The 10,599-nt window shown below is 34.2% G+C and overlaps 1 protein-coding gene across 1 annotated transcript; it reads left to right on the top strand.

Moving 5' to 3' along the window:
* Positions 1-224: 224 nt before the first annotated feature.
* On the top strand, positions 225-10,526 carry LOC113222689 (deleted in azoospermia-like; the record flags this gene model as incomplete). Its single annotated transcript, XM_026452323.1, has 5 exons — positions 225-276; positions 686-749; positions 837-976; positions 9,717-9,812; positions 10,377-10,526. Coding segments are annotated over 5 exons (502 nt in total), but the record flags the coding sequence as incomplete, so codon positions are not given.
* Positions 10,527-10,599: the final 73 nt, after the last annotated feature.

Below are 10,599 nucleotides of genomic sequence, written 5' to 3'. Positions count from 1 at the left end.
AGTGAAGTTTTCACACTACCCTAATCTTAGCACACTTTGACATAGTTCCAGTTAAGAAAAAGTAATATTTATACTGGTTCTGTCATGTACATCTTAACAAATACTTATCGTAGTATATTACTCATCTTTTGTTATGATCCCTTCTGTGTATAGAACAGTAGTAGTTCTGGACCATGTGCTGTATGATGATGATTTTATACTTCATCTGTCTTCTGCCTTTGTAGCTATGGATTTGTTTCCTTTTTTAATGACGTGGATGTCCAGAAGATAGTAGAAGTAAGTAATCTAATAGGAAAATCTCTTATTTTATTGATACGACATTTAGACTTAGTGAAATACTCAGTGTTGTGTAAAATCTGGAAACCGAACCTTAGAGTAACTTCACATAACTTGTTAGATCCTGTTTACTTTTGACTAGTCACCTAGGTTCATGAACTACAAACGGGAAGGGTTGGAGATAGGGTGATGAAAAGTTTCTGATCGACTTTCACTTGATGCCTCTTGATACTGATTAGAGTAGTAAGGGTAAGTAAGGTAGCTTCAGGGTGACCAATTTTAATTTGGTGTGTAGTAGTCACCGATCTTCTTTGATAATAGGAACTTTAGATGGCTTTAGGTATTTACCCAAGTCTTGGAAGTCAAGACTTGAAAATTGATTCTCATTTTGTTGCTGTTTTATTTTCAGTCACAGATACATTTCCATGGTAAAAAGCTGAAGCTGGGCCCTGCAATCAGGAAACAAAAATTATGTGAGTAGGAAAAGAAATTGTTATTTTTTGACCCGCGTAGCTTTTCAAATAACTAAAACTAGGCTTTTTATTCTTGCTTTTTATAAGGTGCTCGTCATGTGCAGCCATGTCGTTTGGTATTTAATCCTCCTCCTCCACCACAGTTTCGGAATGTCTGCAGTAATCCAAATGCTGAAAATTACCTGCAGCCCCCAATAACGCTGAATCCTGTAACTCAGTACGTTCAGGTGAGAACTGCTTACGTTCCTGTTCTCTTGTTTACCGTAGTCATCGTACCCTCTGTGAAATTGTATCTACACTTTCCCTAGTAAGTGGCAATAGAATCCCCGTTTGAATACTCTGGGTGATGGGAAATTTACTACTTTTGTTAGAAATTTCTTATTCTTAGTGTGCGTTATGTGAGCTAAAAACCTTCAATATACTTTGTAAGTCTTTCTTCTAGAAATGACCTCTGTAGACACATGAACAAATCTCTTCTTATGTCTTCCTTTTTCACCCCACATAACTAGTACCTAAAGTAGAGTTTGGAAGCAGCTCTCCTTATGTGTCTACGTAGTTTATTGTTCTCTAAGTTTAGCATTTAATCTAGCTAGTCTGTACTTGCAGTGATTTCCAGATGCCTCCTCATATAAATTGGTGACTTCTGGGTATATTCTCATTCTGGAATGGGTAGATTTCTGACCTGTTTTCCTCTATCTGTAAATTTCATGAGTTTCTGGCATGTAATTTTTCTGATGCTGGTTGCTTTGATGTGTAAAGTAGGATTTGACATACTCTATCACTCATTGGTGATCAGTAACGTTTATTTTTTTCTTCATTCTATTTATGCGTTAGTTTAAAAGACATTTTCATTGATGGAAAATATGGTAACAAAATAGTAGTGAAATAGTTTTTCGGAGTGTCTCATTTGTTGAAAATTTTCCATGTACTTGAAACGTGTAGGGTATACCACTTCTTCTTTTTCCTTCTCTGAACAATGGCTAGAAAAAAAGCTCTACTTGTTTCTAACATGTACTATGAGCCATTACTGAATCTGGGTGTATTCACTAATGCTGTTACCTGTATGTTTTCAATTAGTAAGTGTTTATTGAAAAATAGAAGACATTATACTATCGCTTTTCCAGTTGTGGATTATGTACTGCCATTAGTTTTTGTAATGAGGTACAGAGAAAGCCATAATATCTGTAGAAGAACTGCAATATTACCCTATACTGTTGTCAAATACACAACATCTAGAAGTATTTTGCCAAAGAGATAGGAAATGTATTAATTTAGCTTAAGTTGAAATCTATCCCAATGGAGCCTTTTCACCAGTGTAAGCCGTAACCTCTGGGTCGTAAGTACACAGTATAAATAAGGTGAACTTTGGTGAAATAGTCACTTCTTTTGTCATTTGTCTGTTCTCCTTCCCGACCCAAAGGGTAGCATTTGACTGAGAATATTTCTTACTTCATAAAGTCAGTCCTTCATTTAGAATTCTGCATTGCTGTATATAGAAAAATAATAGTTTAAAGTTTTTCATATTTTTATTCTCCTGGGAATGATATTTATTTCTAATTTTAAAAAAAAAGTTTTACCATATTAACCCATTATTTCTGTCAACTTCATCGGGCATATCCTACTTATCCAAATTCACCTGGTACAGTCATCACTGGGTATCAGTTGCCTGTGTATAATTATTGGGCAATTGAAGAGGGAGGAAAATGATTTACTTTCAGATACTATTGAGACCTTCAGCTTGCTTATACAAATTGCTTGAATGATTTATCATTTTTAGCTAGTGAAATGTACCTAGAATTTAAGAAAACACTTAGAATTAATGTAATGAAGACCTCCGGATTATTTAGAAGTGAGGAAATAATATTCTTACAACAATATACTTAACATTAACTTTTCTATAGAACAGTTTTCTGAGATTTGGTTTTCCCTTCTTTCTTTCAGCATATATTTTTTCTTTTTTTCTTTGCTATCAAAGAACTGAAACATCCAGACTGACTTGCATGAATTTTGTAGAGACAGGGAGTGAACTAAAACCATTACCCAATTCTTGGAGCACACAACTCCGATTGTATTTTTATTTTAGCTTGCTGCTTCATGATAGTAGTTCTCTGGGTCTCTTTTCAATGATACGACTGTATCTGTGACCCACACTCATTTGTCTGGTAACAAATTAAAGAATTAATATCTTTGAGAGTTCCACAATGCCATCTGCAGAAAGTCAGGGAAGAGGTGAGGTTTTATATGTAGAAGTAACAACAAGAATTTCAGGCATGAGAAACCTAAAGTACTTCTTTTTCTGATCTTTTTTTTTTGTTAACGGAAGAGCCATCATGAGAAGTACTTCAATATTGTCTGTCTCATGTGTTTTTGAGTGGCCTGTTGGGGAGCAAAGGAGTTATGCTATACTTCCAGTAAAGTGAATGTGCCAAACATATACTCCCTGTTTTTTCTGGATTTTTTTCTATGTCACATATGCCTATAAATATTTTTGAATCGTTTTTTATATTAGTGTGGCATGTTTTGTTACTTTCTTTTTAACCCAATGATAAACTTTTATGGGAGCATCAGTGCCTTTTTCTCTCTCAGGATTTTGCATGCTTAAGCAATAGCTGTTCCACATAATGATAAGAGTTCACTTACTTGCTAATAGACTATATAAGCCATGAAAGGTGGTATTAATGTGGCCTTAAAATAAGCATGTGTCTTCCTGGAATCTGTCTCTGGCTTTACCATCCATAAAAAAAAAAAAGAAATTTGTTGAAGAGAAACAGAAATATTTTGCTGTTAATTACTCTTAAATAAGAACAGGAAGAAAAACGTATTACTTCTAAAACACCTGAGCTGCTTTCCCCCCATAGGAACTAGTTCCGAAAATATTTGAAAGCAGCTGTCTTCATGTGTCTGCCTAGTTTATTCTTCTCTAAGGTTAGCAGTTCATCCAGCTGTTCTTTTCTTGCAGTGATATCCAGATGCCTCCTCATATAGATTGTTGACTTCTGGATATATTCTGGTTGTGGAATGGGTAGATTTCTGATATGTTTTACTATATTTATAAATCCTGTGAGTTTCTAGCCTCTAAGTTCTCTGATCCTGGTCACTTTGATATGTAAAGTAGGATTTGACATACTCTTACCACTTATTGGTGATAAGTAATATTTATTTTCTTTTTAGTTTCTCTTATTTATGTCTTAGTTTAAAAGACACTTTCTTTAATGGAAAACGAAGTAACAAAATAGTAGTGAAAGAGTTCTTCAGTGTCTCTCCATTTGTTGACATTTTCCGTGTACTTTAAACATGTAGGGTATACCTCTGCTTCTTTTTTTTCTCTGAACGATGGCTAGGTAAAAAGCCTTGCTTGTTTCTATCATTTAGTATGTTTCTAACGTTTGCTGTGAACCATTACTTGATCTGGGTGTGTTCATGTGTGCTGCTGCCTATACGTTTTCAATCAGTAAGTATTTATGGAAAGATAGAAGACATTATAGTGTCTCTTTTCCAGTTTTGAGGTATATTCTGCCCTTAGTTTTTCAAAGTGAAGTACAGAAAAAATCATAACATTTGTAGGAGAACTTCGTATTACCCTATAGTATTGTCAAATGCAAAACTCCATAGAAGTATTTTAACAAAGAGATAGCAAATGTATCAATTTGACTTACATTGAAATCTGTCTTAAATAGAGCCTCATCACCAGCATAAGAAATAACTTCTGGGTGAGCATAAAAGTACACAGGATAAATAAGGAAAACTTGTCTGGTGAAATAGTCTCTTTTGTCATTTGTCTGTTCCCCTTCCCCACCCAAAGGGTAGCAATTCACAGAATCTTTCTTTCTTCATAACATCAGTCACTCATTTAGAATTCTGCAATGATGTATATAGAAAACAATGTTTTAAAGTTTTTCATATTTTTTTATTTTGGGAATGGTATTTCTAATTAACAAACTGTTTTACTGTATTCATTCGTTCCTACCGGAAAACTTTTATTTTAGGCATAGCCTCCTTATCCACATTCAGCAGTTCAGGTCATCACTGGATATCATTTGCCTGTATATAATTATCAGGTAGGTTAAGAGGGAGTAAAATGATTTGCTTTCAGATATAATTGAGACCTTTATTTATACAAATTACTTGAATAGTTTGCTATTTTAAACTAGTGAAAGGTACCTAAAATTTAAGAAACCACTCAGAATTAATCTAGAATGAAGACCTCTGTATTATTTAGAAGCCATTGAGTAATATTTTGACGGGAATGTACTTAGCAATACCTTTACTATAGAACAGTTTTTTTTGAGACTTGGTGTGCCCTTCTATATTGTAGCATAGTTTATTTTCATCTTTGCTGTCAAATAGCCGAAACATCCAGACTGACTTTTATCAATTTTTTAGAAAGATGGAGTGAAATAAAATTGCAGCCATAAAAAACGATGAGTTTGCGTCCTTTGTAGGGACATGGATGCAGCTGGAAACCATCATTCTTAGCAAACTATCACAAGAAGAGAAAACCAAACACCGCATGTTCTCACTCATAGGTGGGAACTGAACAATGAGCTCACTTGGACTCGGGAAGGGGAACATCACACACTGGGGCCTATCATGGGGAGGGGGGAGGGGGGAGGGATTGCATTGGGGAGTTATACCTGATATAAATAATGAATTGATAGGTGCTGACGAGTTGATGGGTGCAGCACACCAACATGGCACATGTATACATATGTAACCTGCACGCTATGCACATGTACCCTAGAATTTAAGTACAATAAAAAAAAATTTAAAAAAAAAAAAAATTACTACCAGATTTTTAGAGCACAGAATTTGAATTACATTTTTATTTTAGCTGACTGCTTCACGACAGTAGTTCTCTGGGTCTGTTTTCATAGGTGTAACTGTATATATGACCCATAATCATATCTATGGTAATAAATTCAAATAACAAATATCTTGGAGATTTCCACAATACCAACCCCAGAAAATTGGGTAAGAGGTGAGGTTTTTCATATAGAAGTAACAATGAGAACGTTAGGGATTGGAAAACTTGAAGCACTTCTTTTTCCTGTTCTGTTTTATTATAATAAAAAATGAAAGGAGCCAGTGTATATACTTCAGAAATACTGTGTACCTCATGTGTTTGTGAAAACGTGAAGCAATATTTGAATGATTTTTGTTTTCTTTGTCTACTAAAAGCTACAATACTTAGCCAAGTGGGGTGGTGCGTGGTGACGCACACTTGTAATCCCAACTACTCAGGGGGCTGAGGCAGCAGAATCACTTGATCCTGAGAAGCAGATTGCCATGAGCTAACATCCTGCCACTGCGCTCCAGCCTAGGCAACAAAAGGAGACTCAGTCTCAAAGTAAAAAAACATAACAAATGCTATGAATATCTTTGTGTAAATATCTTGGCACCCTTGTCCTATTAATTACTTGAGATTAATTGCTATGAGTGGAATTGCTAGGTGAAAGCAGTTTGCCCCTTTTATAACAATTTTATAATGAATTCTCCTCATTATTATACTGGTGAGTATCCTCGCCTGTCAAATTATAATACACCTTTTCCGTGGAACTCTTAGTAAATCATGTAGTAGTATTTTCTCACTGATGGTGTTTAGAGTGCCATCTTTTCCACACCCATTCCAGTGAAAGTTATTAGGATTTATTAAATTGTCAGCCTAATAGCTGGAAAATATTACATTATGTTGATGTGCACTCTTTTAAATCATCAGTGAAGTTGACCATTGTTAGCTTTTTAAATTACCTTCTTAATTTTATTTTTATTGATTGATAAAAGCTTTGTATTAGTATTCACTTTTGTCATACATAGGGGAACAAATATATAGTAGTTAAGGTGGTACCCTGGTACCCTTATCTTATTCCTAATTTCAGTTGAGTTGACTCAACTATTTCACTTGCAAGTTTGATGATAGGGTAGAATTAGATTGATAGAAAATAAGATTCCTCTATTTCCGTTTCAGTTGGGTTTTTAAAAAATTTAAAAATGCTGTATTTTATCAGATTATATTCAGTGATGAATTAAAGTAACGTATCCTGCTAGTGGAGTATCCTTGCATTCCCAATATAAACTTTAACTCTTTATGTGCTGCTGGAATTTTGCATTTTGTGTTGAGGACAGGGATGGATCATCTGGATGAGGCTTTGTTACTTATATGTTTTTAGCTTTAAAATGTGTTGAGAAATACTTTTTTCCTCTTTAAAAATAAGAGTTTGTGCGTGGTATTCTTTTATTATCTGTGGCCACAACCCATTTTGCAGGTCTCATTTGCTTTCTTGCTTTTTCTTGCTTAGTTTTGCCAGGATTGTTCATTGCTTGAATTTCATCCTCCACACCCCAGCTCCCCGAGAATCTGCTCTTGGATTTACTTAAAGTTTTGATTCTGATTTTCATGTCTTGTTTTCTTAACTTTAACATTATCTTTATTTGCTCCTCTTCCTGTTGTTGTGAGTGTAACTTTGATGACTACTAATGATAGACTTTTTCCTGGTCAGTTTATCTAAATATCAGTTTGCTTCCATGTTCACATAGTAATTGAATTAGGTAATACTGACAAAGGAGCTGACCTCCTACGAGTTTAAATAATGATGATTTTTTTCCAGCTTTTAGCCGTCTTTGTCACTTGGTTGTCCACGTATAACAAGGAATATATTTGCTCTAAGTAGCAGTGAGAGTTGTGTATATGATAGTCTTGAAGCTCATGCCTGTTTACTATTCCAACATTTCTCATTTCAAAATTTGCCAACTCACTTGAAGATATGATTAAGAAAATTATCTATTTAATGCAGTTTGTTTTCAGAATGCTGTTGACAGTTGCGATAGCACTGTCTTTAAAATGAAACTTTTGCTAATCCTAAGCATTCATTTATATTGTTGGTCATAGTTTAAAACTAACCAAAGTAGTCTATTGATTGTACATTTTTTATTATACATTATATAAGTATGTATAAATACATACACAGTAGAAATTGAACAATTACTGCCAATCAAACCATAGTAAATATGAAGTACATTGCAAAAATTGAAGTACATTGCTTTTTTGCTAGCTTTGAGTGCAGCCTGCTGGCTGAGTACTAGGACATGATGGTGACTTCCTTAATTTAAAATGTTATGGCGTTTTTAAAGTGGTTCGGTGAATTTTGTATGTAGCATTCTAGTTAGGCAGGCAGCTAGTTTGCAAGATCCAAGCTAAAGTCAAATTTCTTATAATATCAAATGCTTTTTTCCTCTTTACCAAACTACTGTTGTTTACAGTATCTGTTTTACAATTGTGTAGAGTATGAGAATCAGAAAAGACCCTGGATCTTTTCAACCATTCATTTTCAAGCAAGGAAACTAAAACTGAGGTCATGAAAAGATTTACTTTACTAAGCAGTGAAAATCAGGTCCTTCCCAAACAACAATTTTCCTCTTTAATTCTTGTGGCACTGTCACAAGGTTTCTTAACCATACCCTTTTCAAATTTTGGACCAAATAATTCCTTATTGTAGGAGGCTGTCTTTACATTATAGGATGTGCAGTAGTATTCCTGGCCCTTCAGCCCAACAGATTCCAGGAATACATATCAGTTGTGACAACCAATCTCTAAATATCGCTAATTGCCTGTGGGGCTCAAAAATCTTCCCCAGTTGAGAATCAGTACATTTCCATATCCTCTCATAATTGACACAGTTTTCTGCCACATGTTACACTTCTCAAAATACGTCCAAACAGTGTGGTGCAGAGACAATACTGTAATATAGCTTGTTTATCAAAGGCAGGCATATCCAAAGTTCATCCACAAAGCAAGGGGGAAATGAAAAGGAGAAAAAGAAACTACAAGAACTTCAGAATTTCTTTCTTTTTCCTTTCTTTCTTTTTTTTAATTCTGTTTGGGATTTCTGAATGAACTGAGAAGGGGTTGGTAAATTGTCTGTAGGGAAGGGAAATTTAATCAGGTTCCCAGCAGTTCAGGATAATACAGTTTAATATCCTTTAGAAAAACAATAAGGTAAGACATTTTTAGAAAGAACTTTATAAATCATTTTTTAAATTTTTCTTCCACATCATTGTCATGAGCTAGCCCTGTTAAAGGAAAGAATTAGGAATTAGTAACAAACCCAAAATAGCAAGGACAACCACAAAAGAAGAGAGAAAAGCAGTAAACTTGGCATTTGTTGATTTGACAATTTAGATTTCATCTCTAGTAAAGCTGTGTAGAATCAGCAACTTCTAGCATCTAATTAACAAAGCAGGAACTCTTACTTATTAACTTCTGTAACATCACTGTGCTTTTCAAAAGGATACACAGTTTCTTTTGTCTTGTTTTCTTTCAAACAGGTCAGGTATATGTGTAATAACTTACTCTTTTACAGCCTTTTGTACTTACCTTTTATAGTCAACAGGCACTTCAATGATTTTTAAATTAATGATGTGTCACAATTTCCTGATGTTTCAATTAGTTCTTAATTAAAATTTATTTAAAATAAGTCAGCTATAATAGTAAAGCCTAAAAAGAAACTTGAGAAAACATCTGCTGAAAATATTAATTCAAATAACAGGACACTAACTTACACTAACATACCACTTTTACCACTTTATACGTACAAAATGAATTTACAGAATTTATCTCATTTCACTCTCAAAGCAGTTTTCCCAGAGATACACAGCTGGCAAGTCAGCATCTTATAACCACTTTCCTGTAAGGGATACAAACTTAGATGTCCTGGCTAAATTAATTTTTGTTTCACTATGCTATATTATTTCTCCAACATGGATAGTACTTATGAATACTACTTCAGAAAATTTTTCATTAACCTTAAGAGTCTATGTGGAAAGTATAAAGACAGTTCTGATCAGAACCTAGAAAATTAATGAGTTATATGTATGTGTTTTTTTTATCCGAAACTGAAGATGGTATCATTTATATCTGTCAGTCCATTGTGAAAATTAGAATTATCATCGTACCGATTTGGTGTTACTCAGGAAGAAAAATGTGATTTCAAAGGTGCTTTGAGCACCCTGGCGTTAGGGAAGAGGATTATAACCCTTTTTACAGAAGGAGCTGTGACATCTGAGCAAGTAATGTTTCCATGATCCATTTCCAAAGTAAAGCAGGCATACGAATACGGGGAGTGTTAACATTATAAAAACTCATGTTAATTTTGGTGAAAAAAGCAAAGCAAGACTAATTGGTTTAAAACTTTAAGACTTATTTTCTTTTTGGTGTCGCGTTTTTGTTTTCAGATTTATCCTTAGTCTACTCAGTAGAGTGTAGTTTATTTTTATAGAACAGGATGATTTTAGTGACTAATTTTTAAAAATCTGAACTTTCTAGTTTATTTTAACTAATTCACATCGTATTTTCACAAATACCAAATGAATATTCTTCCACAGCATTGTACATGACTCGGTGATGAGCAGTACTGGGTTTAAGAAAGTGCTATATGCTTTGGTTAAAATTCCATGCCAACGTACTCTGGTTAGTTTAAATCCTGAGCCTGAACTAAATGGCACTGGTGACTAATTTACAATGAAAATAATTTATATAAAGTATTTTATACTTAAAATACAAAAATTATATTTCACATCATGTTTGGGTTTTGCCTATATATGTAATTATGGTGTCTACTTTCTAAATTACAGTCTGCTGCTGCAAATTCTGAGACTTCAAACTCAACCATCTCCAGAGAGGCCAACACCCAGTCTGCATCAGCTGCAGCTAGCCAAGGCCATGTTTTACCAGAAGGCAAAATCATGCCAAACACTGTTTTTGTTGGTGGAATTGATAATAGGGTATTGTATTCATACTTCATTTTTACCTTAAAATACATTATGAACAATGGTATTTGAGCCCTGTTATTGATTT

Source organism: Piliocolobus tephrosceles, unplaced genomic scaffold (assembly GCF_002776525.5).
Source record: "Piliocolobus tephrosceles isolate RC106 unplaced genomic scaffold, ASM277652v3 unscaffolded_33549, whole genome shotgun sequence".
NCBI classification, from domain to species: domain Eukaryota; kingdom Metazoa; phylum Chordata; class Mammalia; order Primates; family Cercopithecidae; genus Piliocolobus; species Piliocolobus tephrosceles.
The sequence above is the reverse complement of the archived record's forward strand: the minus strand, read 5'-3'. Positions and strand labels throughout refer to the sequence as shown.